At 48.1% G+C, this 23,205-nt stretch overlaps 1 protein-coding gene across 3 annotated transcripts in view; it reads right to left on the reverse strand.

Moving 5' to 3' along the window:
- The window catches only part of MTCL2 (microtubule crosslinking factor 2), a 74,067-nt gene that overhangs the window by 17,323 nt on the left and 33,539 nt on the right, over nt 1–23,205 (reverse strand). The window contains exons 3-8 of one of the 3 annotated variants that reach the window (XM_081560158.1): nt 22,455–22,613; nt 10,281–10,343; nt 8,423–9,613; nt 7,060–7,200; nt 5,555–5,680; nt 4,117–4,347 (exon numbers count right to left, since the gene is read on the reverse strand). In XM_081560158.1, the coding sequence (XP_081416284.1) occupies nt 4,117–4,347; nt 5,555–5,680; nt 7,060–7,200; nt 8,423–9,613; nt 10,281–10,343; nt 22,455–22,613 (1,911 nt within the window). Of the gene's footprint in view, nt 1–4,116; nt 4,348–5,554; nt 5,681–7,059; nt 7,207–8,422; nt 9,614–10,280; nt 10,344–22,454; nt 22,614–23,205 lie in introns of all 3 variants that reach the window. The other 2 variants (XM_081560157.1, XM_081560159.1) reach the window with 2 other exon arrangements.

A 23,205-nucleotide genomic window follows, 5' to 3' on the forward strand; every position in this document is an offset into this window, starting at 1 on the left:
TGAGCGGGTGTAGCGCCTGGGTTTCTCACTGCAATGGCTTCTCTTGTTGAGGAGCCTAGGCTCTAGGGTGTGTGAGCCTCAGTAGTTGTGGTGCACAGGCTTAATTGCCCCGTGGCATGTGGAATCTTCCATGTCCTCTGCATTGGCAGGTGGAGTCTTAACCACTGGATCACCATGAAGTCCACCATACAGACTTTATTATCTGTATACACAGGGGCACCATTCTTTCTCTGAAATTCTCTGAGGCCAGGTGTGCTTGGAATTCAGAATTAATCAGGATTTAGAAAGATAATATGGTACCCACCCTGTGTATTATATAACAGCCCCATCTGGAGTAACACCCTGTGCTCACCAACACCAGGGTTTCCCCTTCAAACATGTGAATACTAATGAAATGGGATAAATAAAAGTTTTGCTGCCAAAGGAATATCAAGTCAAAGTTTTCCATCTGAGTTAGACTCAACAAAACAGTTCTCAGAATTTCTGGATTTTAGAACTGAGGACAAGGAATCAAAGATCTTTATCTGTAGTAGAATGGGAGTAGTACTTGTTTCCAAATCATAGGGTATGTGTAAAAGTGAAATGCAGTTATCCACGGAGAGCATTTAACACAGTGCCCAGGACACTATAAATACTCAATATATGAGGGTTATCATTCACATACCCAGTTTTAATTCTGCATATGTGGACAAATATATTCTTTAAAAGTATGAATATACATCGTTTGTTATTTGTATTCCTGGGCCCAGGGCCCATGCATCTGAGTGCGTGTGTGCTCAGGTGTGTCCAGCTCTTTGCAACCCCATACGCTGTAGCTTGTCAGGCTCCTCTGTCCATGGAATTTTCCGAGAATACTGGAGTGGGTTGTCATTTCCTCTTCCGGAGGATCTTCCCAATCCAGGGATGGAACCCGAGTCTCTTGCATCTCCTGCGTTGGTAGGTGGATTTTTCACAAACTGAGCCACCTGAGAAGCCCCTTATTTTATAGTTATATCTATTTTATTATGCATTTGTGTATATATATTTTTATACACTGGGCTTTATATCATATTTTATATGTGTGTATATATACATATATTTTACAATATGGGTGGTTGTGCTTATTTCTTATTAATTATGTCTATTTCTAGCCATTCCCTTCTAGGGGCTCTTCCTGACCCAAGGACTGAACTCGGGTCTCCTGCATTGCAAGCAGATTCTTTACTCTCTGAGCCACCACGGAAGCCCCTACACTTATTTTTTATTTATTTATGTCTATTTCAGTAAGTATGTATGTTTCTATTTATTATAGGTATATATATCATTTCATTTTCTATGCTTATACCTTATTTTTCTCCTAAAGTAAGTTTCTGTTTCTCTCTGTTATCCCAGTACATTGAAATGGCTAGAAAGATTTTCACCAAATACGGAGAATTTGCTTGCAACAAACTGATTTAAAATACAGGATAAAAAAATAAAATAAAATAAAATAAAATAAAAATAAAATACAGGATATATGGCCTGTAGACAATTCATTTTGGGGGCAAAACATCTTCCCTAGCTGCCAAAACTGGGCTTCAGCTATGGAAAACAGTATAGAGGTTTCCCAAAAATTTTAAAATAGAACTCCTATATGATCTAGCAATCCCACTTATGGGTATATATCCAAAGGAAATGAAATTTGGATCTCTCTTGTTCACTGTGGCATTATTCACAATAGCCAAGATATAGAAACAACCTAAATGTCTGTCTATGAATAAAAGGGTAAAGCAAATGTCACATATGCACACAAGGAAATATTACTCAGTCTTATAAAAGAAGGAAATCCTACTATTTGTGATAATATGGATGAACCTGGAAGACATTATGCTAAGCAAAATCAGCTAGAGACAGAAACACAAATACTACAAGGTCTCACTTATACGTGGAATCTGACAAACTCATATAAGCAGAGAGTAAAGTAGTGGTTGCCAGGGGCAGGCACAGGGAGGAATAAAGAGTTCATGGGTGAGAGTTTCAATTTTGTAAGACAGAGTTCTGGATGGTGGTGATGGTTACACAAGAATGTGAATTAATGCCACTGAACTGTAAACTTAAAAATGGTTAAAATTTTATGTTATATATATTTTACTATAATTAAAAAAATAAATTTAAAAAATTATTTAAAAAAAAACCCACACTGGGCTTCATCCAGAGGCTTGTGTGGGACTTCCAAACAGGAGGGGTGGTCCTAAAGCAGACAGTGGTTTCAAATAGTAGTACCCAGGGGTGGGAGGGAGGCTCAAGACGGAGAGGGTATATGTATACTTATACAGGATTCATGTTGTTGTAAAGCAGAAACTAATACAATAAGGTAAAGCAATTATATTCCAAAATACATGGATAAGATTTAAAAAAAAACAGTAGTACCCAGGTGTCACAAAGAGTGATGCTCAAGGGGCAGCCATGCTGGGCTTTCAAGGTGCTTCTCATAGGGGCACCTTTGGGTCAGACATTCCTGGACAAGGGCAGCTAGGAGCATGTCCACTGAAACTGGTCAGCAACTTTCTCTCGACGCCCTTCAGGAGTAAGTGGGTGGCCTGTGAGAAGAATCATGAGCTCTGCTGGGGGTAGGGGAGGGAACCCTTGCTACAGATTCGGGTCTAACCACCATCCCCTGCTACTGGGACACTCAGGCTACTCTAGGGGACCCCAGAGAGGGGTACATTGGGATGGCCACTAGTCTCCATTGACTGTGGAATGAGGAGCTTGAATGAGAGAAGGGCAAAGCCTGGTCTAGACCAGAGGTACCTGTACTCAAAAGGCTAGGTGGGCAGTGCCAACTCAGGTGGATGTGACAGGTATGACATCCTTACCTGTCCCCTTCTCCCAGTAATGTAAGCACACTGGCTTATTGTGACAGAAGGATAAGGATCTGAGGTCAACCTGTAGCCTTCACAGGCTGAGGGACCAACACGCCATGTGAGTCCTTCCCAACCTTCACACATTCCCAAAGCCCCACTTGTCCTATTTCCTGCCACACCCAAATACTACCTGTAGTATCACTGATGCTTTTAAGTCAACCTACTCTTTCTAGCTAAATAAATAAATGTAAAAAAGAAAGGTAAGGGACTCCTCTGTTGGTCCAGTGACTAAGACTTCAAGCTGTCAATGCAGGGGTCCTGGGTTCGATCCCTGGTCAGGGAATTAGATCCTACATGTTGCAACTAAAGATACTGAATGCTGCAACTAAGACTCGGCTCAGCCAAATAAATAAATATTTTTTAAATAAAATTAAAAAGGAAGTTGACATTATTATTAAAAATGGAAAGTCATTGTCCATTACCATTGTCAAAGATAACATTAAAAATAAAATAGGGGCTTCCCTGTTATCTCAGTAGTAAAGAATCTGCCTGTCAATGCAGAAGACATGGGTTCGATCCCTGATCCAGGAGGATTCCGCATGCCTGTTAAGCAAAAGCCAGACACAAAAGACTACATGTCTTTAAATGAAGTTTTAGAACAGGTGAAATTAATCCATGGCATTTATGAAGCCAGAATAGTGCTGACTGCTGGGATGGGCGTATCACCCGGGGAACTGGGGAATCTTCTGGGGCACTGGAAATGTGCTCACTGTAATCTGGGGGATGCTATACTATGTATCTGTGGGGTGTATACTATAAAACTTCATCAGCTGTCCACGTAAGATGTGTGCATTTTACTGTATATAAATTATACCTTAAAAGATTAAAAAAACATTAATATATATCATATTTGCATATAATGCAAAAACAACAAAACTAGATCATTAAATTCACGCAGATACGGTTGCCAGCTGAAGACTCAGACTTGTTAAAAAGGGAAACCAGCAAATACCAGAAAGGTGTTAAAGACCTACTGGCCCCCAAGGAGACTTCCTCCTGGCAAGGCTGGGATCAAGTCTTCACCACCGTATCCCCAGAACCTGCCACAGCATTCAGTGAAGAGCTGGCTCTCAACAAACTGATGCTGAGTGAGTGAATGAATGCAGGGATGGAAGCTGCAAGCTGATGGCTCAGATTTGAGCCCCAGGTCTGTGTTGACCCAGCTGGGTGCCCCTTCCCCTCCTCTCTGTTCCATCCCACCCCCAGCTCAGTCCCAGTCCCAGGGGAACCATACCTCAAGGAAGTCATCCCCCTCACTGGGCAAAACCTTGCCCTGCCGCCAGCGCTTGAGGAACCACCTGAGCTTCATGAAGAGCAGGAGGAAGTTGTGCTTGAACTGCTGGGACTCCTGCACCAACATGTTCTTCTCCTGGCTCCAGAATTTCTGCTCTAGCCTCCGCTGTAGGCTCAGACTCTGGAGCTCAAACTCGCGCCGTAGGAGCGCCCTCTGCTGGTCCTCCTTCAGCTGCAAGAGGGACCAGAGCATGAGCCACCCCAGCTGTCTTGGGGACCCTGATTCTTCCCATTCCAGGCCTCAGATAAAGGCAGAAATTACATGTGGTGCCTAGTGGTGACCCTGCTGGGGATTCTATCACTAGCAGTTCATTCTGTTGAAACAGACACCTCCCTCTGCTACTCCAGGGAAAAGAAACTCATAAAAACAGCAGCAATCACAGTTATCAGTGAAAGCGTTGGGATCTGAACTTGCTCTGTCTGATTATAAAAACATTGGCATTATCTAATGAGCCCAGGTGGGCTTCCCTGGTGGCTCAGACAGTAAAGAATCTGCCTGCTATGCAGGAGACCCAGGTTCAATCCCTGGGTCAGAAAGATCCCCTGGAGAAGGGAATGACTACCCACTCCAGTATTCTTGCCAGAAGAATCCCCATGGACAGAGGAGCCTGACAGGCTACAGTCCATGGGGTCGCAAAGAGTCGGAAAAGACTGAGCGACTAACACTTTCACTTCTTCACAGTGAGCCCATACCAGGCACCAGTGTTTCACGCGGACTCTCACATTTAATGAGACACCTGGGAGGGTGAGTGATGATGGCAGGGAGGGGTGACCCATGTGCAAAGCAAAGGCCATGCTCGGGGTGACATCAATACCCTAGGAAGCAACAAGGTATTATGGCTCAGAGGGAGCCAATAACTTGGATTAGAATCCCAGCCCCACCTCGCCCTGCAAGTGGAATCCTGGGCAAAGCACTTCGGCCCTCTGGACACCAGTTTCCCCAGGGGTAAAAGGGGGGCACCTCACAGGGGAAAACATGAAGATTAAAGGACATGATGTGTGGGAAGTGGATTGCAATCCTTACATACAGTAAGGGCTTCATAAATGATTTCTACTAGCAGAACTACCCTCTTGATTATCAACTAGGGCTACGGACTTTCTAATACAGAACTTCAGCTCTGAGGGGGGCAATATTTCATAGATGGGACACTGAGGCCCCGAGAGGAGACAGGATGGGCCTCAGGTCACACAGACAGTCCATGACAAGCCCAGGATCCCAGCCCAGCACAGTTAATGCATAAGCACCAGTGCAGCATGCGTTGCAAAGACACAGGTTGCCCCTCACATGCCTGCTTCTGAAAACCCAAGGACCGCCAAGGTTTCTGCCCTCAGTTCAGGGAAGAGAGGCTGCAGTAGGTACAGGAGAGGACCCCACCCACCTGCACCATTTTCTGATTGAAGCTTTCGGCTTCCTCCTTCCGGAGCTGCCGCTCCTGGGAGAGCTGCTCTTGCAGGCCCCGGAGGCTGTCATGGGCCTCGGCCAGCACCAGCTGCAGCTCCTTGATCTGGGGTCAAGACGAGGGACACAGATGAGGAGCAGGGAGAGAGCAGGAGGACAGAAACTGCAGTCAAAGGATGACAGTCAGAGGGGAGCGAGACAGCAGGAAGTCAGACCCAAGCTATCCTTCACGTATACCCCAGGCATGATGGCAGGTCCCTACTTCAATGGGTTGTCATGACGATGAAATGAAACAGTGCACATCAAATCTAGCTATTATTAGAATTTTAACTTGATACTTTCTGGCGAAAATTTATTTGAAGAAAATAATATACTATGAAAACTAAGTGAATTCACAAAAATGTTCATCTCATTGTTTATAACTGTAATAATTTACAAACAGCTTAGGTAAGTCAGGGATCAAACATATGTGTTTAATGGGTCTATACTTATGTAAAAATCCATTCAACTGTACACTTAAGGATAGTGCCCTTGGTAATTCCCTGGTTGTCCAGTGGTTAGGACAACGTGCTTTCACTGCTGAGGGTGCAGGTCAGGGGACTAAGATCCCACAAACTGAGAGGTGTGGCCAAAAAACCAAAAAGGATAGTGCCCTTTACTATATGTATATTTTTATGCTATATTTCAATAACAAGTTAAACAAACTAAACATTCACAGTGCTAATTCATGTTAACACATTCACGTGTTAATCTTGTGATCTTGACTTTCTTTTTCCATCCTTATGCTATGCTACTTAGGGACTCTGTTATAGTTACTTGCTGTTTATAATGTAAGAAAATCCCACGAAAAAGACAATAAAACTCTACATTTTCAGGGGAAATTCCGTTTATAAGGATTTGGAGCTAAACAGGCAAAACAAATCTATCTGGTTAGAAGTCAGGATGTGACTAAATGGGGACTAGAAGGGAAGCTTCCAGGGACAGGTCATGGGCTATTCATTGGTCTGCTTGCTGATTACATAGGAGTGTTCAGCTTATGAAAATTACTTGGGGTGGTTCCGAGGTTAAGACTCTGCACGCCCAATGCAGAGGGCCCTGGTTCTGAGGTCCGTAAGCCTAGACCTCGTGCTCTGCAACAAGAGAAGCCACCGCAAGGAGAAGCCTGCACGCTGCAAGGAAGAGTAGCCCCCGCTTGCTGCAACTAGAGAAAGCTGGCAGCAACAAAGATCCAGCACAGCCAAAAATAAATTAAAAAAAAAAACTTCCTCAGATGAGTTTATAAACTTCCTGTCATCAGGTCCTGAGAATGGCCCAAACTTCCTTGTTTCTCTTCCAGCCCTTGTTGCCAGGAAGCTTGGAACCAAAGGAAACACTCAGAACCCATATCATCACCAGCTAAGATTCTCCACAGGTCACTCTGCTCTTGAGTCACCCCAGCCACTCTCCTCCTACCCCTTGCCCCTGCTTGCTCAGGCCCAGGCCCACCTCAGAGGCGTAGGAATCATTGTCTTCAGCTCGGTAAGGCCTGAAGCTCCGGCTGGGGTCGGACTTGGAGTCCAGGTCGCCGGTGCGGAAGGCCTCTCGTATCCTGGGCTCCCATTCCGGCAGGTCCCGGAGGTCAGGAGGCTGCACCTAGAGGCGCAAGCAGAAAAGACTAAAGGTGACCCCGTGGAGGGGCACGTGGGGGTGCCAGAAACAGTGCCCACTCCAGGCCCCGGGCTCTATAGTAGCCTCTGACCGGGCACCTAAGGGCAGGGATCTAGGTGGACTCACCTCCAGCGGTTGGTGGCATGCATCTTCTCCATGATTTTTTTTTTTTTTTAATGAATTAACTTTATTTGACTGTGTCAGGTTTTAGGGGCTTCCCAGGTGGCGCTAGTGGGAAAGAGCCCGCCTGCCAATGCAGGAGATAAAAGAGACTCAGGTTCAATCCCTGGGTGGGAAAGATCCCCTAGAGGAGGGCATGGCAACCCACTCCAGTATGCTTGCCTGGAGAATCCCATGGACAGAGGAGCCTGTATCTATCAATGGTAAATGACTAAGGGAACTGTGGTATAGTCACTCTATGAGGTCATATCCGGTCAGGAGAACACTCGGAACTACTTCTACCTGAGACAGCAAACATAATGGTGAGTGAAAGAAGTCAGGCACAGGTGAGTGTGTTCTGTGTGATACAATTTATGCAGTGTTCTGTGTGATACAATTTATGCAAAGTTCAAAGACAGACAAAACTGAACCAAGAGAGGGGTTACCCTTGGGAGTGGGGACAGTGGCTAAAAGGGAACCTGAGGAGGGGCTGCTGGGGTTCTTGTGATCTTGATGATGACATGGGTGTGCCCACCTTGGGAAAATTCATTAAGCTACACATTTGTGTTTTGTGCGCTTCTCTGTACGATATGGTTCAGTAAAAGGTTTATATATGTGTGTGTGTGTGTGTGTATACATATATAAAAAGTAATAGGGGAGTTCCCAGGTTGTCCAGTGGTTAAGGGGCTTCCCTGTGGTGCTAGTGGTGAAGAATCGGCCTGCCAGTGCAGGAGACTGAAGAGAGGCCAGTTCGATCCCTGGGTTGGGAAGATGCCCAGGAGGAGGGCATGGCAACCCACTCCAGTATTCTTGCCTGGAGAATCCCAGAGACAGAGGAGCCTGGCGGGCCACAGTCCATGTGGTTGCACAGGGTCGGGCATGACTGAAGCGACTTAGCACAGTACCGCCAGTGGTTAAGACTTTGCACGCATCCATTGCGGGAGGCATGGGTTCGATCTCTGGTCGGAGATGTTCTGCCTGCTGCACAGTGCGGCCAGAAAAAAAAAAAAAAGCAATAGGGCCCTTGACTGGGACCTCTTACCTGGAAGTCTGAGCCAAGGTCTTTGGCCAGAAGAATCTCCTTGGAGGGCCCCTGGGAGCTCAAGGCGGGCAGTGTGGAGAAGGGCTCCGGAGGCTCCTTGACGGGGCCCCCTAGGACCGAGTCCGCCTTTCTTGTGAAGGCGTTGAGCTCCTGCTGGAGCAGGCTCAGCCGCACCAGGAGGGCGTGCATCAGCTTGGTGTCCCTGGGGACCTCGCTGTTGTTGTCGGGAGCCTCGTGCAGCCGGAAGTCGGCGCACTCGTTGTCCAGATAGGGGCGCAGGCCGGCCGAGAAGCCGTTGGCGTCGGCCACCAGGACGTCGATGGCCTTGCTGACCAAGACGGCCTGCTCCCGCAGCCCCGGCAGGACCTCTGCCTCCCGGGTCCGGCAGAGCCGCGCAGCCGCGGGCCCCGGGGCCTCGGCCAGGGCGGCGGGCACGCACTGGGCGGAATCGCCGGCCTCGGCGTCCGTCTCCAGCATGGGCCGCGTGCTCTGGCAGGAGGCCAGGTCACAGCGCTGGAGGTTGGAGAGGAGCACGCGGTTCTCGTACTGCAGCTTCTTGACCTTGCCGCTGAGTTCGCCAATCTGCAGCTTGGCGGCCGCCAGCTCCTCCTGCGAGGGCTCGCTGAGCACCGAGCAGCTGTCCTCCGACAGCGTCACGTCCAGCTCATGCTCCGAGCGGTACTTGGCCAGCTCGTTAAGCAGCAGCTTGTTCTGGTCCTCCAGCTCGGCCGAGGAGCGCCGCAGCAGCTCGGCTTCCTCCTCCACGAACTGCAGGTGTCGCCGCAGCTCGGCCAGGCTCTCCCCGCACTCGCCACCGCCCAGCGCGGAGAAGGCCAGGCGGGCCTCTGGGCCCCCGCAGCCGCCGCCGCCTCCGTGATCCTTCATGTCGTCCATCTCGGCCCGCAGGCCACGGTTCTCCACCTCCAGCTCCACGATGCGGCGGCTCAGCAGGTTGGCTTCCTCCTCCACCAGCTTCAGATGCACCTTGAGCTCCGTCTCCCGCGAGTGGGGGGCGTCCGCCAGCTCCTCCGCGGACAGGGCGCCGTCTAGGTCTCCGTAGAGCGAGCGGTACTTGAGCAGCTCCTCCTTCATGCCGTCGTTCTCCTTGGCCAGCTTGGTGAGCTTCTTGCACATGAGCGCCGACTCTTCCTTTGCAAAGTGCAGCTGGCACTTCAGGTCGGCGCTGTCCTCCTGCGGCCGGAGTGGGAACAGGGAACAGGCACCAGCCAGGAGAGTTAGTGTTGGGAGGCTCAGCCACACCGTTTCGGGCAGCTCTAACTACTAGGTGCTGGGAACAGAGCCTTGACCCTCAAGGAGCTGGGGGTCCAGAGGGGAGGCAGAGAGGCAGACATGGATATCGCAGCACACAAATGGGGCACACATATAGCCTGAGGAGTCCAGGAGGCTTCCTGGAGTAGGCGACATTCTGTCAGGGTGACTGTTGCTGCTGCTACTACCACCATTGCTACTGCAGTTTTCTCATCTGTAAAATGGGGCGATAACACTGCCCCCAACAGACCATGAAGAAAATTAAAGGAGACAATATATAAAAAGTGCCTGACACCCCGATAATCCAGAACCACTCGAGACTAACTATATTCTGTGCCTGACCTGTGCTACAGACAGCACTATACAGAGCAGAGCATGTGAGAACCATGGGCTCAGGGTGTAGTTTGGGGAAGTAAAGCTGGCATCAAAGCTAAGAAAATGAACAAGGGGAGGACGGAGTAGAAACAATGGAGAGGTGGACACCTCTGGGGACTCCTGGGGACACTTGGAATTAAGCTGGGGGCCTTCAGACTAAAACCTGCCACTTGGGGTTATGCTGCCTGCAGATGTGGAGGCTGACCAGAAGTACCTGCACCGAAGGCTTCTTGTCCGTCTTCCCCAGGGAGCGCGTTCCTCTTTTCTTCAAGGAGTGCTGGAGGAGGATTAAAAATAAATTGAACTGAAAGCTCACAAGGGTAATGCACATCCAAGAGCAGTCATGGTACCCAGGGTTCCGCTGAGAACCCCTCCCCTCCCCAGCCAGCCCAGCCCAGCCATGGCCAGCCTTGAGCAGCACCAACTGCTGAGTTAGAGGAGTCTTAAGACCATCCAGTGACTGCAAATGGAGAACCAGGTCAGTACTTAAGACGATTCTGACCCCACCTACCCCGGCTTCCTCCCCTCTCTCCCACCCCGGAATTGTGATCTAATTGGCTTGAGCCCAAGACCTGGAAAATCTAGGTTTCCATTCTTGTTTGTCTTTCATTCATTCACCAAAGACTCCCTGAGCACCCATCATGTGCCAGGCAGAGTAAGGCATGGAGAATACAGCAGAGTAAGGCATGGAGAATACAGCAGGGACCATGACAGACAGGGTACCTCAGGGGGATATTGGAGTGTTATGCCCAGATCCTCCCTTTAGTAACAGAGCATTCCTCTAGTCCCCCTTCCAGCAATGGTCACTGGCTGAGAGCAACCACCTAATCCGAAGTCTGTGGGGGCAAGGGAGCAATGGGGGGGAAGCGACACCCAATGACTAGTCCATGCCCTCTACCCACACCAGCTCCAGAGCTCCCCATGGGATCAGCTGAGGCCATGAGTGTGAATGCTCTGCAACTTGGCTTGCCCGCTGCCTCCATCTCCGATGGCGTTATTCCAGGAGGACACTTCCATAAGCCTCTGCATGCAAATCTTCTCAGGGGGAATCCTGAGCTCAAGGAACTGGCATTCTAGTGAGAACTTTAATTCAGAGTGGATATTAATAAACGGTAATATTTCTCTTATATTAAGTGAAATAAATCAGACAGGGCAAGACAAATACTGTATGACATCACTTTTATGTAGAACTCCAGGTGGCTTCTGGAGAAGGCAATGGCAACCCACTCCAGTTTTCTTGCCTGGAGAATCCCTTGGACGGAGGAGACCGGTAGGCTGCAGTCCATGGGGTCGCTAAGAGTCAGACACGACTGAGCGACTTCACTTTAACTTTTCACTTTCATGCATTGGAGAAGGAAATGGCAACCCACTCCAGTGTTCTTGCCTGGAGAATCCCAGGGACAGGGGAGCCTGGTGGGCTGTGGTCTATGGGGTCACACAGAGTCGGACACGACTGAAGCGACTTAGCAGCAGCAGCAGCCAGGTGGCTTCCCTGGTGGCTCAGATGGTAGAGAAGCTGCCTGCAATGTGGGAGACCAGGGTTTGATCCCTGGGTTGGGAAGATCCCCCTGGAGAAGGGAATGGTAACCCGCTCCAGTATTCTTGCCTGGAGAATTCCATGGACAGAAGAGCCTGGCTCCAGTCCATGGGGGTCGCAAAGAGTCGGACACGACTGAGTGACTAACACACATTAATAAATAAAATGAATATGGTAAAACAAATCATAATTATATAAGAGGCTTAGAAATGATGAGGAACTGATCATTTTTTAACAATGTAAATGGTAGGTTTTCATGCAGATTAAAGCAAAGTAAGGCTCTGATAATCATCATGATTCAAAAATACAGAAGCAGGGATTTTCCTGGTGGTCCAGCGGTTAAGACTCCGTGCTCCCAGTGCAGGGGCAAGGGTTCTATCCCTGGTTGGGGGAACTAGGATCTCACAGCCTGCACAATGAGGCAAAAAAAAACCACAAAAAACAAAACCAAACACAAAAATAAGAAGCAATAGGGGAAGAAACTGATACATTTGATTAGATAAGCAAATTCTACCTGGGGCAAAGAAATGTTCTAAGAAAAGTAAAAATATAAATGACTAACTGGGAAAAAATGTTTGCAGTGTATGACACTGACAAATGGTTACTATCCTAAATCCATAAAGAAGTCTCAAAATAAAGTCCAACAAACCTACAGAAAAATGGGCTAGAGAGATGAAAACCAGTTCACAGGCAAAGAAGGGTAAATGGCTCCAACCATAGGAAGATGCTCACCCTATTCATGGAAGAGAAATGCAGATTAAAACTACACTGAGATACAGTTTCTCACCTATCAGATTGGCAAAAATCCAAACATCTGACAACACATTCTATTGATGAAGCGATGGAAAAACAGGAACACTCAGTATCAGTGGCAAGAACACAAAATGGCACAAGTTCTATACAGGGGAATTTGAGGAATTGTTATAATCATCTTTTCTGAAGTTTCTCAGCGTTTAAAAGAGTCACTCAGAGGCATGAGTCCATTGAAGACGTCTTCCCTTGAGAGGGGTGATTCATCTTAGTGGAGTATAAAACCACTCTTGGGTTGCATTTGACTTCTCAAGTCGGGCAGGTCATCTTTGAGCATGCTTCCAAGCAGTTGAATACATGTGCTTCCTGTCCGCCACCTCTCACACCCCACCCCTAAAGGTGAGAACCACCGATGTAATCCAAGCCTCCTCTCTACTGAAGGCAAGAGAGAGGTCCCACAGCAAAACCAGAGTGGACCTGGGACCAGTTCTGGACAGAACTCTTGTTCTAGCTCCAAAAAACTGGAAGGAGAAAATGTACCTTCTTCCACAGAGGCCAGAGTGGATCCAGAACAGTGGCTCTCAACCTGGGTGCAAATCAGAATTACCTAGGGGAAATTTTAAAAAGTGATATCCAAGATCCCGACCCCAGAGATTCTCACATGATTGGTCTGAGTAGGTCCCAGGCATCAGTATTTTTAAATAGCTTCCCAGGTGATTCTAATGTGCAGCTAAGGTTGGAACTGCAGAGCTAGGGAGGAAGATGAACCTGAGACAGGCTCTTAAGTTTATCTTAAAGCCTGATCAAATCCTAAAGAGACCTTTTGAAATGTAAATAAGGGAGGAAGGCAGAGGCTGATATTTCAGACACTGGGTGCTAAGAGCAGGAAGGCAGTATTTGAGAGGGGCTGATGGGGGAATCTTTCAAAAGCTAGGAGGTAAGAATAGGGAAGGCGGGTGAGGGTCACAAAACAAGTCTTTCCACAAAGAGCTCCTCCCACAAAAGAGGCCTGGGAAGGGGATGCTCAGAGTGAGACACCCTCCAGCAGTGGTGAGGTGGAGGCGCTGGAGTCAGGTGGTCAGGGTTACAGATCTGGGCCTGCCCATCACAAGCGTACTGGGCTTCCCTTGTAGCTCAGATGGGAAAGAATCTGCCCGCAATGCGGGAGACCCAGGTTCGGTCACCCACTCGTGTTCTTGCCTGGAAAATCCCATGGACAGAGGAGCCTGGAGGGCTATAGTTCATGGGGTGGCAAAGAGTCGGACAGAACTGAGCATAAAACACGTTCACTTTCACATCACAAGCTGATGGGTGGGTCCAGGAACTCAGGTGGGAGGCCTGGGTGAACCACTTCCTCTCCCAGAAACTCCACTCCATCATCTACAAAACTGAGCCACAGATTAAGTGACTACTGAAGACTTCCTGGAGGAGGGAAGTGGGGTGACAGGAAGGGGAGCCAGGGGTTCCCAGAGGCACTGAGAGGTCCCAGCCATCACATATAAGGACTGAGATGAAATAAAACCTAAAGTCATTAAAAAGGACAGTAGGAGAGTGAAATTCGTTGACATGATAAAATCTGAGACAGAAAGAAGGAAACTGTAAAACAAAACCTGCAACCCAAATGTCCACCAACTGATGAATGGATAATAAAACATGGTATATCCACCCAGGGAATATTAGTCAGCCATGGAAAAGAATGAAGTCTTGATCGATGTTACAACATGCTTGAAAACACTGTGCTGAGTGAAGGAAGCCTATCACAAGAGGACACATTGCATATGATTCCATTTACATGAAAAGTCCAGAAGAGGCAAATCCATAAAGGCCAAAAGTAGATTAGTGGTTGCCAGGGAGGAAGAGGGAGTGGGGAGTGGCTTGATGGCTTGAGATTTCTTTCTAGGGCGATGAAGATGTTCTGGAATTAGAGAGCAGTGATGGCTGTGCAACTCTGAGTATTCTAAAAACCACTGAACTCCACAAAAGACAACCTTTATGGTAAATGAATTATATCTCAAGAAAGCTGTTATTTAAGACAAGCTAGAGGAGGGCTTCCCTGGTGGCTCAGTGGATAAGAATCCACCTCCCTATGCAGGAGACACAGGTTTGATCCCTGATCTGGGAAGAGAAGCCACTGTAATGAGAAGCCCACGCACTGCAACTGGAGAGTTGACCTCGCTTGCCACAACTAGAGAAAAGCCCAAGCGTCAACAAAGACCCAGCACAGCCAAAAATAAATAAATAAATAAATAAATAAAACTATTTAAAAAAAACTAGAACATGCTACCATCTTTATAAAAATAAGACACGTGTGTGCATGCATGCATGTGGGTATACATGTGTGCGTGTGCATGGTGGGGGGATACGATTTAAAGAATATACACTAAGTTGAAAACAAGGAGAGTACAGAGAACTTGCACTTTTCACTTTTCTTCCCCCACATGTTTTTGAGAGGAGCGAAGACATAGTCCACTAGTGTTTTTTCCTTAAAGTTTTTAAAAAATTATATCATTTTTTAAAAGTAGATTCATACATAAAGCTATATTCTCACTGTAAATCTATACTATGCTGACAAAGCAGGAGTCTCCCTGTTTATACCCCCACCCATCCTCCTGAGGGTGACCACAGCCAAAGGTTGGCTGGAGCTCCTTCTAGACCTCTGGCTCTGTGTTTAAAATACTGAAATAGATGGTGTTCTTTTAGACTTTCTTTCCTTCCTATGTTTACTTGGCTCTGTGATCTTTGAGTTTTATAATAAGCACCTTAAGCAGAAGAAAACCCCCAAACATCCAGCATTTAAAAAGACAGCCTGTGTTCATGCTACATTATCATGTATGTTACAGAAACTGTGGTTATAATATAATCCCATCTTTATTTTGAAAAATACATACAGAAACAACTATACATTGTAAAGCATAGAGAAAGGCCTGAAAAGGCACAAACTAAAATCATGGGTTAGGCTGAATCAGGCATCGAATTGAGGGAAGTGGTTAGGGGAGGCTTTCTTCTTTTATGTATGGTTTTTATCATTTCTTATATTTTGGAGAGCACACTCACATTCAAACTTCAAAAAAAAATCCAAAAGGGAATACAGTTCAGTTCAGTTCAGCTGCTCAGTCATGTCTGACTCTTTGCAACCCCATGGACCAGAGCACGCCAGGCCTCCCATCACCAACTCCCAGAGTTTACTCAAACTCACGTCCATTGAGTCGGTGATGCCGTCCAACCATCTCATCCTCTGTCGTCCCCTTCTCCTCTCGCCTTCGGTCTTTCCCAGCATCAGGGAATACAGTGAACCCAGTAACTGGCTGTCTCACCCCAGGCAACCAAAGCAACCAGAGTCTGCTGTGTCCAGCCTTTGAGGTATGCTAGGCATGCATTTATGTGTTTTTGTAATGAAATTTTTGTTTCACTGACCTTACATTACTTTTCTAGTCAAAACAAACGCATATGTACATTTCAATATGTGTGCACACACATAGAAAAACATCCTGGAAATACAACAGATTGGAAATACTCCGACCCAAATAGTAATCTGGTAATTACTCAGAGGAATTCCCTCTGAATAGTGGGCTACAGGTGAAACTTTTTCTCCTTATGGCTTCCTTGTATTTTGTAGTCTTTCTCTACTAAGCATATGTTAACTGTCAGGTGGAAGGAGAAAGTTATAGGAAAGGATTTTTTTTTTTTAAACGTACTTTCCTCGAGGAAAGTCATGAATGCCTTTTCAATAGGCAGAGGGAGAGCCCTGAGTGCCCACCAGAAAGGGAGCGTAGGACTTCCCTGGTGGGTCCAGTGGCTAAGACTCCACATTCCCAATGCAGGGGGTCCAGGTTCAATCCCTGGTCAGGGAACTAGATCCCACATGCCACAGGTAAAGATCCCCCATGCTGCAACTTAGACCCAGTGCAGCCAAATAAATAAAAATAATTTTTTTTTTATAAAGAAAGAAAGTGTGGGCGGTGGGCAGAGAAAAGGGGCTGAAGCAGGAAACCGTTTCAGGATCAGAGTGGCTCCAGTCTTTTCTGGACGGAATGGACCCTGCCTGAACCCCATCTCAGCCATGTGGACTCCCACAGTGATCTGTGGCTCTGGGGGGAAAACAAGGCAGGCTCATAGAGCACACAGACCTTCCTCCCCTCTGCAGGGCAGCAGCTGGTCAGGTGGGACTCCCTCCAGGGAGCCAGGGCCAGTCAAAGCCCCTTTGTGGAGCCCCCGGGGGCAGATGTTCTGTTCCTGAGCCTTGCAGGGTGGGATGGGGCGGGGCGGGGCAGGACAACGCCTGAGCACCCACAGGAATGCCAGTCACATGTAGCGGACCCCGAGGGCACACTCCTTGGCCCGCAAGCAGCAGGGGGCTTCCCCACCCACGAGCAATGCACAAGGCCGCCTCTGGGCAGCCAGGGTGGCGCCTCTAAGCATCGTTGGTCTAACGGCTCCTAGTAGCAGTAGGAGCTCTGTCCCCGCTTGCCCTTCTCTCCCTTCTTGGGGAGACCAGGATGGTGCCTCCACCCCCCAGCCTGCACAGGAGAGGCTGCCGAACGCAACTGCAGCGGCCCGCTGCCTGCTAACACCTTCCATCCTGCCAGGAAACAAAGACCAACCTTCAAGGAATAAAATGAGCCTTCTGCCAAAACAGTTGGGTAGATTTTCACCCAGTTTAGCAGGGATGTTTGGAAAGGTCTCCTGAAAACACAGACTGTGCAGTGTGGATGAAATTTCCTCCAGAGTGGTGGTGGTGGTGGGGGTGGATCTGGGTTGAGGGTGCATCTCAAAGACTGAGCCGTTCTTGGTGGAAGAAGCTAGAGAGGGGGTGTGGCTCCAGGCTGGGAGAGACCACTGGGGAGGAGGAAACAGAGAGTGGTTTGACAAGGGCCCCAGATCAAATCACTGAGACGGACGCCGCCAACTGCAAGCGCAGACTTGCAACTTAACTGCTCCTTCTGTGGGCAACTGGCAGCCTGATATGGAGAGCTCCTTGCCAGAGGCAGCAGAAGCATATTTACTTATGACTTATTTTTTAAATTTTAAATTTTATGTTTCAGCTACTCCTCGTGGCCTGTGGGATCATAGTTCCCTGACCAGGGATCAAACCTCCACCCCCTGCATTGGAAGTGCAGAGTCCTAACCACTGGATCGCCAGGCATGTCCCAGAAGCATAGTTATTAGATTAAGGTAAATACTTCTTCAGGATCACAGCCATCATAGAGGTTGTCAGGGTGCTGATACAATACTGATAACCAGTATTGATCAAGTCCTTTACCTGCTTTGTCTGGATCAATTCTCACAAACACCTCTGAGAAGCAGGGATTCATAGTCCCATTTTATAAATGAACAAACTGAGCACTAGAAAGGTTACACGATTTGCCCAATGCTACAGTTATTTGCCAATAAGTGGCAAAACCAGGATTCAAACCCAGGCCCACGTGACTCCAAGTTCAAGTTCATCCTGCAGCACACAGGCCATAGCAGAGCTGCATGAGATGATGAATCCAGAAGAACGGAGACGGTAACCCAGGTGAACTGATGCTACAGTCAGTGCCCTTCTTACCCCACAAGAGTGGGAATCAGGCCAAGAAGCCCAGGCCAGAGAAGGAGGTACTCACTGGAGTGAGCGGCCGCTTCAGAGGTCCTGAAATGCAGCAGGGTTCCTGGAAGGCCCCTGGATGGGGCAAGGAGTGCAGGGGCATTGCCATGAGAGTCAGTGTGGCTTTGGAAGATGCAAAGAGTCCTTTCTCCTATCCCGTCTACATACAGCAGGTCCACTCCAGGTATACACCCAAGAGAACTGAAAACATGTCCACCCAAAAACCTGTACACAAGGGTTCACAGCAGCATTAGTTCATAACAGCCCCCAAAATGGAAACAACCCAGATGTCCATCAACTGATGAACGGACAAACTGTGGTCTCTCTATACAAAGGATTATTATATGGCCATGAAAAGGAATGAAGTACTGACACCTGTCTCAGCATAGAGAGACCTTGAAAACATTATGCTAAGTGAAAAAAGTCAGTCACAAAAGATCACGTTGCATGATTCCATTTGGATGAAATGTCCACAATAGGCAAAACCATAGAGACAGAGAGCCTCTATGTCACTCATACATGAGTGTACGAGTGTATGTCACTCATACATGAGTGGTTGCCACGGGCTGGAGGGAGGGGGGAGTGGGCAGTGACTGCTGACAACAGAATGTTCTGGAATTAGATAATGGTGATGGTTGCAGACCATTATAAATATATTAAAACCCGTGGAATTGTACACTTTAAAATGGCGAATTTTCCCCTGGTGGTCCAGCAGTTAGGACTCCACACTTTTACTGCCAAGAGCCCAAGTTCAATCCCTGGTCATGGAAATAAGATCTCACAAGCCAAAATAAACACATAAAATGGTGACTTTTATGGTATGTGGAGTATATTGCAATTAAACACTTGCCAAGAGGAGTACCATCTATAAAACATGAACAAAATGGGAATTCCCTGGATGTCCAGGGGTTAAGACTCTGAGTTTTCACTGCCAAGGGCCCGGGTTCAATCCTGAGTTGGGGAACCAAGATCCCACAAGCCTCACAGCGTGGCTAGAAATAAAACAAAATAAAATGGGGACAAAAATCACTATGTACCCTGGGAAGCTGTTGGCTATACAACGTGAAGACACACATAAATTCCTTAGTGCGGTGCCTGGTACAGAGTGCTCAGACACAGCAGCTATATTATAATAAATCCCATCAACATTGATATTGGCTTTCTGCCTAAAATACAAAGAAGGGAAATGATACTGGATTGGGGTTGGGGGCTGCTATTACGATTTTTGAGCTGCAATCCAGCTGGCAACAGTGCCACTGTAGAACACGGCTGGGGCAGGCCACCCTCCCTTCTCTCCAGCGAAGTGCCATCTCCATAGCAACCACATCAGCTCAGGCCAGGGGCTCCTGTTCCCAGCCGGGTGACAGCATCGCCACAGCAACCTGTCAGGATGGCAAAGGCAGATCTCGATGATAGGACTAGAGCAGCTCTGGCAGAAGAACTGCTAAGGGACCCCTGTCTCCATAGAAACTATATCAGGAAAGAGAAGGAGGGGGGAGAGGGCAATCAGCCAATAAACACAGGGCCACGCCTCCTTGCCCAGATCCTAAGACTCCAAGGGACATCAGGGAGGGCTAAACCAGCCCTGCTGATATCACCTTCAAGAGGAAGTGAAGGACTTCCCTGGAGGTCCAGTAGCTAAGGATCCACCTTGCAATGCAGAGGACGGGATCGATTACTGGTGGGGGAACGAAGATCCTACATGTTGAGGGGCAACTAAGCCCGTCCACCACAACTAGAGAGTGCATGCGTCACAACGAAAGATCCCACGTGACATGACTAAGACCTGCGGCAGCCAAATAAATAAGTAGGAAATGAATCAGTGTTTCTTGAGCATCTACTGTGTGCCAGGCCCCACAAAGGGCTCTTTACATGCTTGACTTCACTTAAAATTTCACTAATAATGACCATGCCCCCCCCCAAAAAACCCCTAACTACAGCAGTCATATAATCAAAAGCACTCCCACCACTTCTAACACCTGAGTTCAGCGGGTTTTTCCCCAGAGTTTCCTCCAGGCTATGCATTTTTGCACATAGACACATATGCTTCAAAACCAGTTTGTTCTATATAGGTCTCCAAAATGATTAGCGAGATTGCACAATACGCATGGTTCTATTATTTCCTTTTTGTGCTTAACAGTGTACCTTAGAAATCTTTCCACATCAGTGCATATGTATCTACCTTTAAAAAAAAAAACCATAGGAAAGTATACCTAATATAAAATTTACCATTTTAACCATGTTTTCCTTTTATGGTAGTAAAATATACATAACATAAAATCTGCCATTTTTAACCACTTGCAAGTGTACAATCCAGTGGTATAATCACCACTCACCTCCAGAACTTTATCATCACCTCAAACTGAAATGCTGTATGTAGTAAACAATATCTCCCCACACCCTACCCCCTCCAGGTTCTAATACCCTCCGACCTACTTCTGTTTCTTTGAATCTGACTACTCTCAGTATCTCATCCGAGTGGAATCATACAATACTTGTCCTGTCGTGTATGGCTTATTTCATTGAGCACAATGCCCTCAAGGTTCACCCACACTGTAACCTGTGTTAGAATCACATTCCTTTTTAGGATTACACATACAGTATAAGTACCTACTACATATTTCTTTGTACATTGATGGACATGTCGGTTGCTTGTACCTTCTGGCTACTGTGAATAATGCTGCTATGAATGCTGTAGTTGTTTAGTCGCTCAGTCGTGTCCGACTCTTTGCGACCCCATGGACTGCAACCTACCAGGCTCCTCTGTTCATGGAATTCTCCAGGCAAGAATACTGAGTGGGTTGCCATTTCCTTCTCTAGGGGATCTTCCTGACCCAGGGATCGAACCTGGGTCTCCTGCTTGGCAGGGGGGTGGTTCTTTACCACTGAGCCAAAAGGGAGGTCTGCTATGAATATGGGGGTACCAATATCTGTCCATGTCCCTATTTTCAATTCTTTTGGGTATATACCCAGAAGTAGAATTGGCTTATTTGGTGACTCTATGTTTAATTTTTTCAGGAACTGCCATATTACCTTATTCTAACTTCTTCATAGTATTCTATGGCTATGAATCTTATGACTGATCATGAACCTCGTAGGCTAGGTACTGTTATTATCCTGACGTCACAGAGGAAGAAATTGAGACTTAGAAAGGGGAGGTGGCTTCAGGGTCTCGGCCACATCTCAGCCAAGGAAAGGCTGGGAGACCTCAGGCGAGTTCTCCCTCTGTGGGCCTCCTTTTCCCCTCTTTTACAATGGGAACAGCCTGACCTCCAAGGCACTTTCTGAAACTATCTCTCCTTTTCACTATGAAGGGTGGCAACAATGAGATGTGTGGAGGCGGTGCCCTGTGGCACCAGGCCAGGTCAGGTCATGGGGGAGAGGAGGCTGCCTGAGGGAAGGGGGCCCCTACCCCCCCTACCCCGCCCTGGGAAGCCCTGAGCAGCACATACCTCCCTCTCCACTCTGAGAAGCCTTTGGCACATCACACCAACACACCCAGCAGGAAGGGCAGCTGAAGGATTGCTCGGGCCTCGGGGCTGTGGTGTGTCCTGGAATGCTGGAATGCCTGTCCCCGGGAAGATGAGCACTGTGCCCCAGAACAACATTCGATCCTAGGATGCCTCGGGAGCAGTCAGACAGCTGAGGCCCAGCTGGGGCCAGAAGGCACCCGGGCTGCCTGGGACACAGAGCGCTGGCTTCTGGAAGATTCCAACCCTTAGGCATCACCTCTGCTGGTGGTTTCCAATCAGTGCACCCCAGTGGGCCCTACTTGACCTCGAGGACATTCCTGCCCCCCTTAGGGCCATTTTCCCATCCATAAAATGGGTACAATCACAAGTTCATTGGGCCTATTATGGAAATTATAGAAAATGTCTGGCTTGGTGCTTAACATGTTGTACACCTAACACACAGCAGGAGGAAGAACGGGCTGCCAGGTGGGAGGGGCGCTCATGAGCAAAGACAGAGAGCCTGGTGCCTGGAGTCACATTCAAGAAGCAACTATGTCCTGGAAATGTGCTGAGACACCAGTCAGAGGCCAGACCTGGCAGTGACTTTATACCGAGTGGCAGCACCTGGCCATCCCTAAAGCACATCCATAAAATCTATCCCACTTAGTCCTTCTGATGACTCAAAGTATTACTATCCCATTTTATAGATGAGGAGACTGAGGCACAGAGGGCTGGGCTCTAGGCTGGGCATTGCTGCATGTTTTCTCAGGTAATCTCCCACCCAGTTGTGCTCTTTTGATGGCTGACTGTCTCCTTTGTTAGCCTCTGGGCTCCTGGAGGTCAGGAGCCAGGTGTCTCTCAAGCACCACTGTGTTCTTGGTGTCCAGCACACAGTTTTCACAGGAGGTGCTCAGGGAGCATGTGCTGGAGCAATGAATGACTAGCCAACTCTGCCAGGATGGCATAACAGTGTAGAGCAGGGGTTCAGAGACACTGGCTGGGGTGGGGCTGGCACATGCCCGCCTGGCCCAGGCCTGGCCCTTCCAGGTAGGACAGGACCCTCACCTCTCTCGGCCGCTCCAGCTCCGTCTGCAGCACCTGCTTGGCCAGCTCGGTCTCGATAAGCCGCTGCCGAAGCTCCTCATTCTCCTCTTCCAGCCTCGCCCGTTTCTTCTCTACCGCCTCCAGCTCCTTGTGCAGCCGCACTGAGATGTCTTTAGAGACCTGAGCAAAGGCAAGCGACAAGCAGGGCGTGAGCAGGCCGAGGGCCATCCCATCTTGGTCACAGAGCAACCCCAGGGCAGGCAGGTACTCTCATCACCCCCACTTAGAGAGGAAGAAACCAAGGCACAGAGAGATCAAGTAACTCAACAAGGGTCACACAGCCAGGAAGTGGGAGAACCCAAACCCAAACCCAGGAACCCTGTGCTTCCTGTGTTCACATCATGGTCCAGCCCCTAGAAAGCTAGAGGCCTTGTCTATCCTTAGCAGTGCCTTTACACTTATCTGGACCTTTCAATGCTTCCGAAAGCCTCTCCTGTCCACTCTCTTGCCCAGTTCTCTCAAGAGCCTATGGCAGGACCAGAAACTCATTTCTATTTATGTCTATATGTATGTACTTATTTATTTTGGGCTGCCCTAGGTCTTTGTTGTTGCACATGCACTTTCTCCAGTTGCGGAAATCAGGGGCTGCTCTCTAGTTGCGCTAGTGGGCTTCTCTTTCAAGTGGCTTCTCTTGCAGAGCACGGGCTCCAGGCACACGGCTTCAGTAGTTGTGGCTCTTGGGCTCCTGAGACTTGTGGAATCCTCCCTGACC

Source organism: Giraffa tippelskirchi, chromosome 13 (genome assembly GCF_054371585.1).
Source record: "Giraffa tippelskirchi isolate mGirTip1 chromosome 13, T2T-mGirTip1v1.2.pri, whole genome shotgun sequence".
In the NCBI taxonomy this organism is placed as follows: domain Eukaryota; kingdom Metazoa; phylum Chordata; class Mammalia; order Artiodactyla; family Giraffidae; genus Giraffa; species Giraffa tippelskirchi.